Below are 19,036 nucleotides of genomic sequence, written 5' to 3' on the forward strand. Positions count from 1 at the left end.
AGTAACTTTGAGCTGGAGTAAAAGTAAATATCAAACAATTCAGGACAATCGGTTAAAGAAGCAGCTTAGTGTCATTTGAATTTTCATAAAGTAAGCTGCTAACATATCAACAAAGTTTGGAATATGGAAACATAAATATGTGACGCAGCATACAAAAGCTAGGCGAAGTTGTTTTTTTTTTTTCCATTTTATGTTTCCTAAAATTTCCTAAAACTTCTCGATTAACATGCGAAAAAATATATATATTTATTTTTGATTATTTTCTATGAGGTTTAACTTTAGTAAATGATCAAACATTCAATACAAACTTCACGAAGCATACAAGTAACCGTCAGTCGATTACAATTCACAGGCTAGAGACAGAAAAAATATTCAGCATCACTAAAGGGAAAATTTCGTTGAGTATCTGAGTTGCACTCGTATGCCTGAATTACACTTCTGAGGCAAATCTACGTAGCGCCTGTGTTTCAGAAGGGTTTATGGTTACAACACTCCTGCAGATGCAGATTTAACACAGAAGTATAAATCCCCTGTCAGGCATGTGTAGGGTGACCATATTTTGATTTCCAAAAAAGAGGACACTTGGCTCAATCATGAAGAACTTGCTTAAAGAAACATATTTAAACGGCACCTTCTCTGTGCAGTTATTGAATTGTGAAATAAAATATGCCATATAGGCTTTTACAAGTCAACAAGTGCAAAAAAAAAAAAAAGCCTCTGGAATTAAATAATGGTACAGATAATGGTATGCCTCATCTGCATAGGAAAAATTACCAGTACTGGGTCGGTACGAGGGAAATTTCTTTTGCAGTTCGTCTGAAAAGATGGACATGCGCTTTGGGATCTTTTAAACATCATTAGGTGCGTTGCTGCGCGCTGACTGTCCCGTCTGTGAGTGCAGAACAAGCGCTCACAAAGCAGCAGTTCGGGGATGACGTCACACACATGGGTCCTCTGTCGGAATATAGGAAAACCCGGACATTTTTATCAATCACGAAAATCCCCCCTAACAGAACGTGAAGAGGACATGTCCGGGGAAAAGAGAACGGTTGGTCACCCTAGGCATGTGTGGCTGTGCTGTGTTTGATTTGAACTTGAGCTGAGAGCTTTGATGTGAGGATTTGGGGGTAACATTGCGCATTGTTTATATGCAGTTTATTCATCAGAAGCACTTACAGAATCTGTATTTGTCAGACGGTGAAGTTAAGATAAACACTGGCGATATCGTAAAGTCCCTTTCCTGTGCTGCGTCACATATGAGTTCAAAGCTCCCAACTTTACTGATCATAAAGTCAAACTTTACTATATCCTTTAAAGACACTTGTGGGCCAATTTTTTTTGGAAGTATTTTATAAAGGATTGTGATATTTTTTTAAGTTGATGTTTCATTACTGTCTTAATATACTGTAACTGGCAGCTCTTTGAGATTACAATTCACTTAAAATGTTTATTTACCTAAATATTGTAAATATGAGACAAAGCACTTGACTTCCTTTGAACAGCAGTCCTCTTTACAGTATATTGGCGTAATTCTAACAAGAGCACAATAACATTAAAATTGTAAGGACACTAGAGTATCATTTAATTTGCTGCCTTATTGTGTGGATGTGAATCTTTTTTCATTTCATGGTTCTTCAAGTTATGCGATGTTATGTTCACTGACAGGAATTATACTGAAACAAACTTCTGAGACATAAGAAAACGTCTATGAATGTACGCTTGGCTGTAAATAGGCGACAGCCAATTCAGTGAAATAAACACAAGATTGTTGCTCATTGTTTTCTTTGGTCTCAGCCTTTCCCAAACGAAAGCCTCACTTTGTTTGTTGTTGTTGTTGTTGCTTTATAATGACAATAAGACTTGAAATGTCTTGCGCTGTAAAACTGCATGCGAGAACCAGTCTGTTGATTAGAATGTGTCTTGCTGCCACTGCTGCCATTTTTAAACATTTCTGATGCTTGTAAACAAAATTGTTCTAAATGTTAATAAATGATGTCTGTTACACAGGAGACATCACCTCTTCACTGGGGAAGAAATCCTGTCATGATCATCCTGATGTACCTGATTCTGCTTAATATTACTATTAAGACTAATGTCTAACAGCCAGATTGATATAATTGTACTCAATGATAAAAACAAGTAGTTCTCTGATGAGCCACGCTCCCAGTAATACTTAAGAGTCAGGTGAAAAAGAAGGAAACTTTTAGCCACTTTTAGCAGAAATAAGTTTAGGGCAATCATTTTCTGCATGCCTTTATCAGTCTCTCACTTTGTTGTGGAAACATTCTGGCTCACGCTTGTTTCACAGTTCTCTTAAGGTCCCACTACAGCATTTCAATCTGCTTGACATCTGAGGTTTGACTTTGCCATTAAAATAACTTTATTCTTTCCTTTTCAGTCATTCTGCTGTTGATCTGCTGATTTGTTTGGGACCATTGTCCTATTGTGTGACACAGTTTGGGGCAGGCTTTAGCTTTCAGACAGACGCCCTCACATTTGCCTCTAGAATACTTTGGTACACAGAGGAGCTGATGGTCAACTCAGTGACTGTAAGAAGTCCATGTCCTGTGGCTAGAACACAAGCCCAAATCATCACTCCTCCACCACCGTGCCTGATAGTTGATATTGGGTGTTTGTGCTGATTTGCTGAGTTTGGTTTTTGCATCATGTCCAAACATCTCCACTTTGTTCTTGTCTCTCCAAAGGGCATTGCTCCATCAGATGCAAGAGTCAGCTATTCTGCAGTGTTCTTTTTATATAGAGACGGACTTTCTCGGACAGCCCGTCTAAACATACTCTTTTAGTCTTTTTCTAATTGTACTGTCATGAACTTTAACATTTAACATTCTAACTGAGCCTTCTTTTTTGCATGACTATACGTGTTACATCATGTTTTTGTTTAAAAATATAAAAATTTCAACAATTTCATCACTTATTTCAACACTAAATCCAGTAGCTATCAATGCAAAAGAATCACTGACATTTAGAAAAGTTTCACTCTGCAGTTCCCCTCGGCTTTTGCTTCATTTTTAGTATGTTGTGGCACTTTGTTATGGTTTGACTTCCTGCTACATAAATTAAGAAAAACTATTCTTTTACTTTTATTGATTGCCCTCCTTTGATGAAGCCACAAAATGTGTGTTCCGTGACAAGAACACAAAATTGTTATTTTTTAGCCCAGTGTGACAATTCAAAATCCTCTAAATCAGCATGAAAAACATAAAATAAACATAAATAACCACACTGCACTGTTATCTTTTAGAATTAAATAACCCAGTAATGACTATGAGTATCTTGCAGCACATGGCTAACAAGTGCCGCTAATGCCCAGTATTGCATAGCTCTAAAGGTACCAGTTAGCTGCAATGTAAAAACAGAAAGAAATGTCTATTATTTATTAAAAACTCTCCTTTTCTCTATAGATTCTAATGCTGCACTGTCAGTGACAAAATGTTTTAATCATGCTATGGAGTAAGTAGTTAAAATAAGTGGTGATTGTAGGGTCTTTTCCTCTTTGTAAGAGACACAGAAGCACTTAAGCACTAAACTACTATTATTAGATCAAAATAGGGTTGCATTCTATTAAATATGTGTTGCTAGGTAAAAACGAGACGGCCCAAGAATGTTTTATGGACAATCGCTCCCTCTAGTGGTCAGTTATTTGGAGTGCTGTACTCTGATGGCTGGATGATCTGTGGTGTTTCTTCCATCACTAGAGAAAAGTAGAAAATTGTAGTAATAGTTATAACTGAGCAGAGGAATTTTCAAGTAATTACCTTTGTGTCTCTGTGTCTATTTAATGCTATTTAAAATGTGTGAATATGTAAAATACAATTGGTATATAATAAAAATATAACTTAAAAATGTGTGCTTAAATGGTTATGTGGACTGGTCACCCGTCAAAGCTGCACTTTAATAATGTTGTTCTTGCGTAGTGAGAAAAATCACAGCCTGGATTGTTTTGTTAGCCTCTCATCCTCCTTCATGTAACCAAATCCTGTTTACACCTGCTAGTGAAAACCAATTAAAGTCATTCAATTTAGCCATGGAAGATGAATTTCACAGTACACTCTGAATGGTGACGTGTTCCCTTCTCTGTTATTTAAACACCTTCTTCCCTAAAAAGAAACAGTCAGAGCCAAAATGATCCTCCATTTGGTGGCGTTTCTTCTTTTTGTGGGGGGCAGAGGAGCAGTGGAAAACACACAGATTTTGACAGTGTCCCAAAGATGCTTGGAGGATACAAACACTTTTCTCCGGGAAATTAACCAGGATGAACCAAAGGGCTATGCTGTTCTAAGTAAGTGATTGTGATTTTTGTATGGCATTTCTTATGCGCTTGTGTGGTAAGTGGCATTTAATCCACTTTAGCAGAGGAGCCAAGATAGAAAAGTCAAAAATACAGAAATAGATTACAAATTCTTCAGGACAATGCAAGACCATAAGCTTAAGTTCATTTTCACCTTCTCAGAGAATAAAAATACTGCCGCTGAAAGCTTCTGAAAATTACAAAGATTAGGTTTTTATGACTGTCATGCTTACATCAAAAATGATCGATGCATACATCAAATCCGTGACTTTAACCTGTGCAACTGGTGTAGAGCCTATGAAACTGCATAAGTGTTCAAAAGAACTGTAAGAATATTTAAATAGTTAAGATGATGATGTTGAAAGTGTTCATTTCATACCTACATTGTAACTAATTCCTACTCATTGTGTGCTTACAGTGGGGCAAAAAAGTATTTAGTCAGCCACCAATTGTGCAAGTTCCCCCACTTAAAATGATGACAGAGGTCAGTAATTTGCACCAGAGGTACACTTCAACTGTGAGAGACAGAATGTGAAAAAAAAATCCATGAATTCACATGGTAGGATTTGTAAAGAATTTATTCGTAAATTAGGGTGGAAAATAAGTATTTGGTCACCTCAAACAAGGAAAATCTCTGGCTCCCACAGACCTGTAACGTCTTCTGTAAGACGCTTTTCTGTCCCCACTCGTTACCTGTATGAATGGCACCTGTTTGAACTCATCATCTGTATAAAAGACACCTGTCCACAGCCTCAAACAGTCAGACTCCAAACTCCGCCATGGCCAAGACCAAAGAGCTTTCGAAGGACACCAGGAAAAGTATTGTAGACCTGCACCAGACTGGGAAGAGTGAATCTACAATAGGCAAGCAGCTTGGTGTGAAAAAATCAACTGTGGGAGCAATCATCAGAAAATGGAAGACATACAAGACCACTGATAATCTCCCTCGATCTGGGGCTCCACGCAAGATCTCATCCCGTGGGGTCAAAATGATCATGAGAACGGTGAGCAAAGATCCCAGAACCACACGGGGGGACCTGGTGAATGACCTGCAGAGAGCTGGGACCAAAGTAACAAAGGTCACCATCAGTAACACACTACAACGGCAGGGAATCAAATCCCGCAGTGCCAGACGTGTTCCGCTGCTGAAGCCAGTGCATGTCCAGGCCCGTCTGAAGTTTGCCAGAGAGCACATGGATGATACAGCAGAGGATTGGGAGAATGTCATGTGGTCAGATGAAACCAAAGTAGAACTTTTTGGTATAAACTCAACTCGTGGTGTTTGGAGGAAGAAGAATACTGAGTTGCATCCCAAGAACACCATACCTACTGTGAAGCATGGGGGTGGAAACATCATGCTATGGGGCTGTTTTTCTGCCAAGAGGACAGGACGACTGATCCGTGTTAAGGACAGAATGAATGGGGCCATGTATCGTGAGATTTTGAGCCAAAACCTCCTTCCATCAGTGAGAACTTTGAAGATGAAACGAGGCTGGGTCTTCCAACATGACAATGATCCAAAACACACCGTCCGGGCAACAAAGGAGTGGCTCCGTAAGAAGCATTTGAAAGTCCTGGAGTGGCCTAGCCAGTCTCCAGACCTCAACCCCATAGAAAATCTGTGGCGGGAGTTGAAAGTCCGTGTTGCTCGGCGACAGCCCCAAAACATCACTGCTCTCGAGAAGATCTGCATGGAGGAATGGGCCAAAATACCAGCTACTGTGTGTGCAAACCTGGTAAAGACCTATAGTAAACGTTTGACCTCTGTTATTGCCAACAAAGGTTATGTTACAAAGTATTGAGTTGTATTTTTGTTATTGACCAAATACTTATTTTCCACCCTGATTTACGAATAAATTCTTTACAAATCCTACCATGTGGATTCATGGATTTTTTTTTTTTCACATTCTGTCTCTCACAGTTGAAGTGTACCTCTGGTGCAAATTACTGACCTCTGTCATCATTTTAGGTGGGGGAACTTGCACAACCGGTGGCTGACTAAATACTTTTTTGCCCCACTGTATGTATTTTCAGTGAGACAGTAACAAAGACCAGCCTTGAGGCTAATAACTAACTAACTGTACTACCAGCATAAGGAGTAGCACTGGACATTGCGTGGTCAACACCACCCTCCTGATGGAACCACTGAAATGCAAATCTTTGCGGAGCTGTGATAAGAGGCTATAGCTAATAAATGTAGCTGTTAGCTAACACATACTTTTGTAAGCTAACAGCTAACTTATGAAGAACAAAATACCTTATAAATCAAAATATGCTAATGCTACTCAAGTTCAATGTAAATGTTACTTACTACTTCACTATTTCAATACTTTTTTTAAGAGCCACCAACTATAAACCCTACACAATTAGCTTAAATTCACCTCTATCTGTTTTATTTAACTCCCTTTTCCCCTACCAGTGTCACAGCAACATTAATGACATCACTGTTTGTTTCACACTTACTAATAAAAGTAGGTATGCCAGCTCAGCAGGGGTCTTGGGACACACGTAAATCCAACCTACTAAACCTACTGTTAATGCCCTACAATCCACCTAGAGGGCGCTCATGAGTTAGTCTTCAGTGAATAGAGCCAAATGGCAGACTGAAGTATCTAAGCTTGCTCCTGCCACGGGGAAAAAAATCTTTTTTTTTTTTTTGTTATCCAGAAGTCCAAATTTGGGGTTATTTCCTCAAAATTTCAACTTTAAAATTACAAATTTCAAATTATTTTCCAAGAAGATACTAAGTCGAAACTTAACTATATTTTGGGGGATGCACTAGTATGTGTATGTCGTTTTGTGATCAAAATTAGCAAGACACAAGACACTTCTTCTTTATTTGTTATCTAAAGGGTGTCTTTAAAACCTAGAACTTCATGAAAAAGTGAGATTTACTTATATAGTAACACCATGCATCTTTACAGCCAATGGGCCTGTGAATGAATGGCTTTTTTTCTTCTTCTGTGTGTTTTGTCAGTGTATGATGCTTTTGGGAAAGTGGGCAGCAATGTTGTAGGAGGTAACACCAACCAGCCTGGTTTGCTGCAGCAGTGCCGCTCTGCTCACGGCCCCAGCTTTTCTGGACAGTACTGCCAGGTGTTCCTTCGGCAGGTAACAACTAACACAATAAAAAGTCATGACAACCAATAGATATTAGATGAAAGTAAGCATACTTTAAACTACGTTTTCTTCTTAAACAGGGAAGAGTCCAGTACTTTGTCGGTATTTGTGTACCTGACTCCTGTGAGAAAGATGACGTGCAAACATTGGTGCTTTACGGTCAGTGATTTAAAAATGAATTTATGCGGTATCATCTATACAACACAATATCGCTTCTTTCTTTTTTTTTTAAACGTGACTAATTTTCACTTTTCGACAGACCAGCTTCAGTTTAATCAGATGTCCCTCATTCCTCCTTTACCTTCCATCCTGGTCAATCAGTCCACTCAGGAGATGATCATGACTCACTGTTTGTCCAGCAAAATTGCCCCTGATACATCTGATATCACCTGCCTGTCAGTATACGATTACACTGCTCTCACTTTCTTTACTGTTTTATCTGCATATGCACTTCCATTAGGGTTACCTGTGCAGCAAAGATGAGCATCTCTTCATATGTCCAGGCCTTTAGCTCAGGACACCTTGTTTTTGTCTTGTCAAACTTTATTTTCTCCTGTAGGTTTGTCTGTTGTGTAATGGTAGCAATTCCTCTCGGAGCCACCCTGTTAACAGCTATGATAAGGTGGCAGTGGAAAAGAAAGGTCGAACCTACATTAGAGTCTTCCTGCTTAAACGCTGCGCTCAACCTTTACGGGACCCTGAAGACCAGCAGCTCATCCAGCAGTGAAACTAATAGCTGGAGTTCAGAAGAAAGTAGTAAGTGCAAAGTGCATCATCTAGATTTGCTGAGGAGTAGTACTGCATATCACACATTATGGTTACTATCTTCAGTAACCAAATAATGCGATTATGTGAGCTGCAGAATCAGTTATTACAGATGTATTTATATTGAGACAATACTGACCTTGTATAATATTGGTTTTGGCAGATAGCAACCACCCCACACAAACATGCGCTCTTCAAAGCCGTGTGTATGGCTGCCTTCAAGCAATCTCTATACAGAAGACCACGCAGGGCATTTTTAGCACCTCCACATCAATTCCAGTCGGAGGCTACGCTTCACTGAATGGCATCCGTGTGCTCAGCCTGTTATGGATCATATGTGGCCACTCTGCACAGTTCCCTGTAATCAACAGCTTGGGTATGGCAGTACATTGATGGTCTCATTACTCCATAACACACATATACTTTCACTTATGTTCATAAGACCTGTGTTGCAGACAATTACAAAGACTGGAGGAAAACTGTTGAAAGCAGCCCTTTCTATGTGCTAACCATAAGTGGACCTGTTTTCATGGCTGTCGATACCTTCTTACTGCTGGGGTGAGACTGGAACAATTTCAGATTGACAGTGTAAACATATATTTTTTAATTATTTTATTGCCAGCTTAAGAAATTTGATGTTTTAGGGGTCTGCTTAGTGCCAGGTCCCTGCTGGGCTCTATCAACAAGGCTGAAGACAAACTGAGCCTCAGCCTGGTTGGGAGCTATCTCTTAAAGCGGATTACAAGGTGTTGTATTTTGGTCAGTTAACCAAATTAATTTGTGTCTGCGTCACTCCATTTTTACACTCAAGTAAAAGAGGCTTTCTGCATATGTTATTCATTTTTTAAATTGCTGTTCTCTGTCCTCTTTGCAGGATTCAGCCACTGCATCTGTTCATTATGTGTCTAACCATTGGCCTTATCTCTCTGGTCAAGTGGGGACCCTACTGGTTCCCATTTATAGACACAGTGATGGATTGTAAGACATACTGGTGGGCTAACTTACTATTGATCAGTAATCTGCTCCCAGTCCATGAGATAGTAAGTTTAACTTATAATTTAGTCCTACATTGGGTATTTTAGAACAGATTTACTTACCTGTTCTTAACCTTTTATCTTCATATCCCTGTGCAGTGTATTCCTTGGACGTGGTACCTGTCTCTAGACTTCCAGTGTTATGCAACCACTCCTCTCTTGGTTTATTTATACAGACTGTATGTTCACATCCTTTAATATGATTCTGAAATACTGTTAAAGTGATTTCTTCATTCTTGAACTAGAGCATCACTAGGAGCCGTATACATTTTTATTATCTCTGTGGTTGTAATCCTATCCCCTCCATGTTTTATTTGTCAGAAATAGGAGTGTGTTTATGGTTGTGGCAGGTGGCCTCCTCCTGATGACTATTGTGGCCAGTGCTATTATAACTGCACACCTGCAGCTACCAGTCTTTCAGCCATCTACAATGTAAGATTCAATGCAAAACAGCGTTTGGTGAAATGAATATCAAGGTTTTTTGTTTTTAAGTTTCAGTGTTTCCTTTTTCTACAATGCAAAAACATAATTGAGGCTGTCTACCAACTATGCATCTCTTCTTATGATTTCCCAGAAAATAAACTTGTTTATTTTGCAGGACATCTGAGAATTATGTTTTGTATTACTATGTGAAACCCTACACGAGATACGGGCCATTTCTAATAGGGATCTTGACCGGAATATATCTGACAGCAAAGAAAAATCCACTGTTAAAGCAATGGGTGAGAGCATTTTGACAGGTTTCAATCCCAGACCGTGGCTTAGTCTTTTCTGAGAATTTAAAAACAGCATATGCCTTTTGGTTTATAGCCGAGCCAGAATTTGAACATTTGCCACCACACTTATGTGCTTATCATATCTGTTGTTTCAGTGGCAGGCAGCACTTGGTTGGCTCTGTTGTCTGTCACTTTTGGCTCTTTTGGTTGGATTGCCCTACATCCTGAAGGAGACGCCAGCCAATCCATCTGTGCCACATGCCCTGTATCAAGGGCTGCATAGACCACTCTGGGCACTGGCTGTGACCTGGATTATACTGGCCTGTGAGGAAGGCTATGGAGGTAAACCAGGTGTTGGGATGAACTAAATCCCATATCTCTACATTAACAGTAATAACAATATAGGAAAGCACATAGTATGTTAAAGGAAATTGAGTCTGTATGTTCTTATTTTTATATGTCTTTATATTTTCTTGTTTTTGATCACTCCAGGCTTTATCAAGAGGTTCTTATCCTTGACTTTCTGGGTTCCTCTTTCCAAAATCAGCTTCGCCTGCTATCTCATACACCCTGTCTTCATCATCCTGTACATTGGCTTTCAAGAGACCCCAATCCATTACACAGACATCAATTTTGTAAGTATTTCATGTTGCACGTTCTGTTTTAGTGTGCTTATTTCAAATGATTTGGCACAGTTCTTCATAACATCAGACTTTTCTCCTCTGCTCAGATGTACCTGTTCCTTGGCCACCTGGTGCTGACATTGGCAGTGAGCTACATGCTCACTGTGTTAGTTGAGAAGCCCTACCTTCTCCCAAAATAGAGCAGGGCATGGACGTGCCCAGCTATTCACATCCTTAATAACTACCCTCATTATCTTTGTTTATGCATTGTGATCTCTAACACTGCTTTTATTTATAGCTGCTTTTGTAGCTAACGAAGCAATTTAATTAAAAACTTGGAAATATGCTTTTAGTGTGTGTGCGTGTGTGTGTGTGTGTGCTGAGGTTATTATCTGACACAGTAAACACAATTTACATATCTGACAAGTCGCTATGGGTTGATGGAGAAAACATCCTGCAGGGTCACATGACATTTTCTTGACTACATTTTTATTGCCTCACACGTCCATGTTCTTAATGCCTTGCAGATACCACACAAGAAAAAGATAACTTGTCACCATGTGTTAGCGTAAGGTGCAGACATTTTGAGCAACCCCGTATTTCTTTATATTATCTCAGGAAAATGGGAAATAGGTGCAGTGATTTACTGAAGCGTGCCAACATAGATGGAAATACAGTAAATAAGGCAAGAACAGAGTTCAAATTCTGAGAAACAGACAAAAAGTTTATGTTTAGTATGACCACCTTTAAGCCCAAACTCTCTTTCTTGAAGTAGTCTTCGGGAGTAGTTCTCCAGGCATCTTGAAGGACATCTTTAAATGTTGGCATCCTTTCATTCTGATCTCTGTCAACATGATCCCACACTGCTTCAACAATGTTGCCGTTTTAGTCATGTCTATGTGCCACTGATTGACTGAAATCACAAACCATGACAGAGACAGCACTGTGTTTATGGCTGTAGATACTCACTGGTCTCCCTGTCTTCTCTGTACATATTGACAATGATTTGAACCAAAACTTTCAAATTTCGATTCATCACTCCATTACACCTGTTCCCATTGATTTTCAGTCCAGATCTTTTGTAATTTGGGATACCTTAACCATTTCTCCCTGTTTACCCTTCTTTTTGACAGCTACCCGTCTACTGAGACCATTTTTTTTGGCAAACAGTAGATAGATCAGCTGAAGGACCAAATGTATGTCTCAGACCTTGTGTCAAGTCTTTGTTTCCTATTTCTTAAGTGCATGACTTTCAGACATTGTTCATTTGTTGTAGATAGTTGGGCTGCCACTTCTTCTTTTGTCCGGTTTCCTCAAATTTTCAAAGAACGCACGCTCTTTGTGAATCTCTTTGTTGCAAAAAAAACAAAAAACAAACTATTATCTTTGGTGTTTTTCATAGATTTAATGGAGGAAACTGGGTTAAAAAAAATCATGTTCTTTGTAACAGGCTGCCAATATCAAAATGTTTGAAGATATAATTTAAAATTGGTTGTTTGCTAAGCTATGTGTAGACACAACACTGGTTCATCGCTTGAGGTCGATCACTTTTTTATGCTTGAGTGATTCATAGGTCAACGTGAAGAGCAAAGTTTTTTTCTAGCAGGAGAAAAAAAAAGAAGAAAACTTAAAAAATGAGAAAATGAGTAGTCATTTCAACACCAGTGCACTGAAAATGAGAGAAAAAGTTGCCAATGTATAAAGAAAAGCTTTGAAAGACTTTGAAAGCCTGGAGAACTAGTGCTCATGATAGTCTGGCCTTGGAAGCAAAATATAAAGAAATGAGCAATGGCTCAGGACTGTTGCATAGTAATGTAGGTATTCAAGCCCATTAGCCCTTTAAGAAAACCAAGCTCCGACTGTACATAGCCAGCCTGTAAGCAAGGTACAGATGTGGTTGTGATTATAGTTATATACTTAAAACAACTACTATATATATATATATATATATATATATATATATATATATATATATATATATATATATATATATATTAGGGGTGCAACGATACACAAAATTCACGGTTCGGTTCGGTTCGATACTTTGGTGTCACGGTTCGATATTTTTTCGATACAAAAAAAATGTTCATGCCTTTTTAATTTGTCATTTATTAAAATTATAAATATATATTTTAACTCAAAAGTACAGTTTTTAAATTTAACCCTAACCCTTGTGCATGTTTTTTATTTTGACAGCGAATGCGCACCTGCGGACCACTTATGTGCAGCCCTGGTTATTTAGCTCGTCATATCGCAGCCACAGAAATTATTTTGTCCATGAAACCATAAAGCTGCACTTTCTTTTTGCCTTATAGTCTGATTTGTCATAACTTCTCCGTTTTGTGGTAAGCTTTTCTTTGGCTGTCACTTCTTCACCCTGACCTGTCTTATTTGGCTCAGCAGAACTAAAATTTATATATCCTGCTGCTTTTACACACGGACTCACATAAGCTCAGCGATTCTCTGCGCGATCAACCTCTCACATGTTTAAGCTTGCTGCGGGAGATTTCACTTGTCATGTTTGCATAGTAAGCTAACGATTAATAAGACGATGTCAGAGGAATTGGTGCACAAATTATCATCACTCACAGATCAGTGCTGTCGCTCTCTATACACAGTTCACACGATTGCAAAGTGAAAGCAAAAAAACAAGCGCAAATTCAAACGCGACTTCAATATGTCACATATTGACAGTGGCTCACCGATGCCAATGACATAATTACCCAGCTACATTTCTGAAAGAATGCAAAAGCATTGACATATATTTTTCCTACAATAGCCCGACGGGCAGGGAAGAGATAGATTTTGGTAGCCCGACTGAAAAAAATCGCTAGCTCCGGGACGTCGGGCTAGCGATATTGCGAGCCCTGTATCTTATTGAGGAATCACTCATCTTTGGAAAAGAGAGTTTATTACAGAGAAATGGCTCTTTCCAAAATAAAAGCTATACTATCCGCTTCTTCTGGGCTATATTCTCAGCAGCATATTAAACATATCAGGTCCCCATAAGGAGAATCATGTGCTAACAGCTGTCTAAATGACTCGGCTAAAGTTAGTAGCATGCTTGTTGTTTTTGTCTTTGCACTAGGATGATGTCGGCGTAAATGTGCAGTCATATTCGTTGTGTTCCCACTAGCGCTTTCAGGTTAATCTCGTTGAAATGACCTTAACGCCACAACACGGCAAATCTCCGTTAACGAGCTACCGCCGATCGCCCCGTGCATGGGGCTAGACGGCCAACACGTTAACGAGCTAACTGCGCTAACACACTAGTTCCCACCCATGTAATTGAGCATTGCATGGCACATCCAACATACTGCTTTAGTCCATGACTCGCTTATCTTCAGGGTCATACGTCACATGAAAACCAAAATAATTCCAAACGCCAGATCTGAATGAGGGTGGGGGAGGTGCCCTGCGCTCTTCCTTCTGACTATGCTGTCTGTGTTGAGCGCTCAGTGGATCTGCGCTCGACAGTGCAGCCTAGGCGGAGTAGTCGAACGCAGATTCACTGAGCGCTCAACACAGACAGCATCGTCAGAAGGAAAGTTGATAAAATAAATTACAAATGTTGTATTGTTCGATACATATGCGTACCGAACCGAAAGCACTGTATCGAACGGTTCAATATCGATACGAATATCGCTGCACCCCTAATATATATATATATATATATATATATATATATATATATAAAGGCCTTTTTCTTTTACTGAAATTACAGAAAAATACATCGAACACTCCTCTTGAGTGTCTAAGTGCTTTTCTTGCAACTGACTCATAGCTCACCCCACCATCCTTTCCCTACCATTAACTGTTCTGGCCAAGACAATACGTTTGAATTAGACCATGTTTTCACTTCACTTTCCATGTCAGTGACTCATCTTAAAGTGAAACTGATTGACGAGATCACGGCAAAAGGTTTTAAATGTTTGGTGACGCAAAACACACGGCTACGTTTCCATGAAAGCACTTAAAGTTACGACAAGTTTGGTTCTATCAAGATGCAAAATGTTTGGTGAGCAGCCTTAAAGAAAAACATTGTTTTCTCCATTGTGTTGCTTTTCTCTGCCACATACACAAAGACACACATTACATTTTTACTTGAGTAGTCTCTGCTTTTGTAAAATGTTGTCAAGTGATTTAAAAACTCCTAATAATAGATCTGTTTAGCTCATGTTTGACAAAAAAATCTGTATCACTCAAATTTTAGACAAGTTTTCCAGCTGCAGCATTTAGTGTGTCATTATGTAAATAATGTCTTCATACAACAGCGTAACATTAAAGCCAAGTATTTCTTTCATAAGACTGGTGTAATGCATTTCTCTGTTCTGGTGACCTCGCCTTAATTGGTTATGGAACATCATCCTTTAGCTGACGCTCTCACGTACACGCAAAAACAAAACACGGCTGTGACGCACACTTGTTTCATGTGCGGGACCATTCTCACCCCCGCCATACTGCCCTAGAAGTTCTGGGAGAGAGAAAGAGAGAGGGAGCACATGTCGGGCTGAACAAGTTGGTGTAACAACATGGTGTAAAAATACATCTTGTTTTGGTAAGATGATACTTTTCTCTCCATGACTACACGACTCCATGGGGCCACGTCCCAATGACATGCTCGTGGTGGAGCAACTTGTCTGCCAAATGCTTTTAAAAAATAGTTTTAAGGTTTGTAATGCTGCAAAAATACTTTACGATTGTGTTTTTGTGTAACAAATAAAACTCTATCCAACCAACAGAACGAAGAAATTGGAATATGGACCTTAGGTTGACTAACATCTTCCTCTCACCCTCTGCTCTATGGGCTCTAGGGGACTGTCCAGAACAGAGCTAGCCCTCTTTACTAGTCTATTAAACCATTTCCTATCCCTCTCTGTGGTTCCACCTCCCCAGCAGAGAACCGTATAAAAGATAGAAGAAGCCATCACAGTGTCATAAAAGGTCCTTTGTAATGTTCTGCACATCCCAAAAGACTTCAGCCTGCCCAGTAAATGGAGCTGACTTTGGCCCTTCTTGTTTTGACCAGTCCAGTTTATTGTTAAGGTGAACACCCAGAAATGTGTACGTCGGTCCACTTGGTACCGATCAAGCCTGCCGCCATCATGAAATGCAGAGTTTTGGAGCCAAATACAGATGGATGGAAACTAAACCAAAAACAAAACAAACTCCAACAAAGTCCGTTAGGAGAATAAACTAAATCCACAACTGGCTGGAGAAATGTGGGGAAGTTAAGAGACGCACAAAGAAGGGCAACCTGGGAAAGCAGACATGGCTTCCCCTGGAAAGGGAAAAAGTAAACTAAACCCAAGACACTGAAGAAATCCCCAAATTAAAACTAGAAATAAGTATTATAAGTAAACGGAGAAACACCATCACATATATGTACTTATCATAAGGGAGATGAAGACTCAAAAGGCAAACTAAGACTCCAAAAGAAGAAAATATAACAAAGGATTCAACCACAAGACCCAGAAACAGACCTAGGCCAGGATCTATGGCAGAAAAAATGCATATCCTTTAACAGTTACATTATAACAAGTTCAGATTCATTAAATCAATAACTTTTCCATCTATACAATTCAGGGGAGGTAAAACTTATTCCAACTGCCAATGGACAAAAGGCAAGGCGCATGCTGGCATATACTCAACAACACATTCACACCTACAGCCTAACTCCATGCATGTGTTTGGACTGTGATTTCATTTTCTAAATCTAAAATGTTACCAGAAAATACCAAATCCGGCCTCAGATCTTTTTTCTAAAGTAAAATAACAGAAGATCCCAACAGAAGAATGAAAATTTAAGCAAAAACAAACGCAGCGAGGACAAACAGATACACACTAAATGTCCATTAATATTCCCTGTGTTGCTTGGTAGATTTTCAAAGCCCCCGACAGGAAAGCAACAGCTGTGAGGACGCGAGCGTTACATAATGGCACAAATGAGTAAAATGATATGACACGGTTTCAATGGTTTGTGTCCTCATCCAGTCATTCAGGAAACGTGTCACTGATTTGCATGCACAACAAACAATTATGACGCAGTGCTTTGTCAAAGCTGTTGTTGTTGTTTTAGAGTTTGAAAGGATTAAACCAAAATAGTCATAGAAAATCTGTTACACTGATATTTTTTTCTCTTAGTTTTGATGTATTGCTGTTTTATTGGACAGTGCTGGCTCCTAAACTACTATTTACAATGTGCTGATTTTAAAGCGGTAAAATGATCCGTTCCCGTCCTCTCACCTGTTCCAGGGAGGATGATGCAACAGCCTCGAATCACTTAGTTATAAATCTGTCCATCCCTTAAAGACAGGAACATGGGAAAGATTAGCTAAGAGAGAAGATATTTTACAGTTTGTCCTGCTGATAAAGAGCTCCATTATGACCATTCATGCTACACCAAAGTAATGAAGTAATAGATAATAATAAATAACAGTTAACTTCCTGTTTTTTCACCATCTACTACTGGAATGTCTGTTTTGGATTGTTTTTGTTCATAATGGGCCAACAGTGAAAAAATAATCCTTTCATTTTTCATTGTAATTCACAAATACTTTCAGTTTTATAATTAGAGGACATCCCGGGCAATGAATGAACAGAAATATTCTCCAGTTTTACACATTTATTTCTTACAATTTTCAGCCCTAAAACTTGTAACTATCTAATTTCTCCATAAGCATTTCATTTTGTGCAGAAAAACTGAGATGAAGTGTACATTTTGAATTTCTTTTTTCCGATATAAAGATATATTTGAGAGTAAATGAGTAGTTAAACTTCTTTGGGCTGATAGAAAAAGTAGTTTCACCAGTCCGGCCCACCTAAGAACAAAGTGGTCCATGATTTAAAATGAATTTGACATCACTGTCCTGAAGTAACCAAATGACTCATCGGTCTTCAGATTCTTTCTTCACATTTAGCATACGATGAGTATGGTATAGCACTATAAGACAATCACTCTCTGAATCCACATCTCAAAAGATAATTTGCTTCGTTTCCCAGAACTCTTCACCACTGACAACAGGGCATTGTTGCTTTGCCAGAGTAGTTGAAGGGGTATTAATTTCTCAAGGAAAATAGCCCTCATTGTTAAAGGTGTGCCGCTAGCACAGTTTAATCAGACAGGAACTTTAATTACATGAAAATAACTGAAATAGTATATGCTGTATTTTATTATATGTGTAATATCTGTTGTTATTTAAATACCGCTGTAAACTGGGGTTATTGGGGATGGGACAGAAACAAACAAGATTTTAAGATTTTTTTTTCCTGAATCTACAATTGAACAAGAAACCAAACAGACAATTAAACAACCGCAACTCAAGTCTTCAGTCTGTAAAGTAGGCCATCATTGAAACGGCCTGTAAATATAGATATCGGGTGTTAGATCGGCACATGTCCACTATATCAGGTAACCGACTTTGTACTTGTGGGGAGACAACATTTAAAAATAGACTCACACCCCGAGACCGCCAGCTCTGCCTATGCTTGTACTGAAGTCCTACATCATAGGTCTATATTCTCAACCATACGGCTATCAAAAGGGTACGTACTACTTGCATGGCTGGAAATCCCCCCCACCTCACCAGATAGACAACTGTTTTAATGCCTGGAGTAATAGTTATACTTTTATCCTTTATGATTCACTTGTGTCATGACTTGTTAGACATTTGTTTGTGGCTTTCTTTGGAATGGTAAACGTGGACAGTCACACTTCATGTGGATATGTGGACGCATAAACTCCGCTGTGCTACACGATACACAAGACACGCTTGGTTATTTATTATTATTATTATATTATTTCGGTTTTCATCTCCCTCTCATTTTTAATGTGTGACTGTCAGGAAACGCTTACATTATCAGGCAGCCTGTGCTGATATTATCAAAACTTTGTTCAAAAGCTTTTCAGGCAAAAAATTGAAAATAGATGCAGCACACTTGGGGAGGTTATTTGGCTGAGGTTGGTTTTATTTTGAAAGATCCACAAGAAGAATTCAAACCCAAACACATTTACATTACGCCATTCAATCCTGCCACCAAAACTGCTTTGAATTGCATGTGCAAGAGTGAAATGTGCTGTCATATCTTAACAAAGTCTCAATATGGGGTTAAGAAATGCACGACATGACACAAGAAAAAATTCAATTTACTTTGGTTGGTATTAAGGTCATTCATCAAATTAACTGGCTTTATTGTGATACAGAAAAATGATGTTGGTGATTTTTTACATTGATTTTTTTTTCTGTCTAAAATCATTGTGAAATCAGTTTCAAATATAAGTTTGTCAATAAACTCAGAGTAGGTAGGATTTGAATTTCATAGTAAACATCTGAGGTGGAGGGCTGTGCGACGTGTCCTTCCGTGCAGCAGGAATGAATGTGATAAATGCAGGTCACGGGTAAAGATGTTCTGGTATTTTTCCAGTGTCTGTGCCACGACCTCCCCTCCAGAAATCTTGTATATCAGTGT

The 19,036-nt window shown here is 38.9% G+C and overlaps 1 protein-coding gene across 1 annotated transcript; it reads left to right on the forward strand.

Moving 5' to 3' along the window:
• Positions 1 to 4,134: 4,134 nt before the first annotated feature.
• oacyl (O-acyltransferase like) lies at positions 4,135 to 10,913 on the forward strand. Its single transcript, XM_026173574.2, has 15 exons — positions 4,135 to 4,300; positions 7,287 to 7,420; positions 7,510 to 7,588; positions 7,689 to 7,824; positions 7,989 to 8,185; positions 8,358 to 8,570; positions 8,650 to 8,752; positions 8,839 to 8,940; positions 9,069 to 9,234; positions 9,328 to 9,407; positions 9,550 to 9,660; positions 9,827 to 9,950; positions 10,100 to 10,286; positions 10,437 to 10,579; positions 10,675 to 10,913. Exons 1-15 carry the CDS (start codon positions 4,144 to 4,146, stop codon positions 10,765 to 10,767), a joined length of 2,025 nt encoding a protein of 674 aa, XP_026029359.1. The 5' UTR covers positions 4,135 to 4,143; the 3' UTR covers positions 10,768 to 10,913.
• Positions 10,914 to 19,036: the final 8,123 nt, after the last annotated feature.

This window comes from Astatotilapia calliptera, chromosome 7, assembly GCF_964374335.1.
Source record: "Astatotilapia calliptera chromosome 7, fAstCal68.1, whole genome shotgun sequence".
In the NCBI taxonomy this organism is placed as follows: Eukaryota; Metazoa; Chordata; class Actinopteri; order Cichliformes; family Cichlidae; genus Astatotilapia; species Astatotilapia calliptera.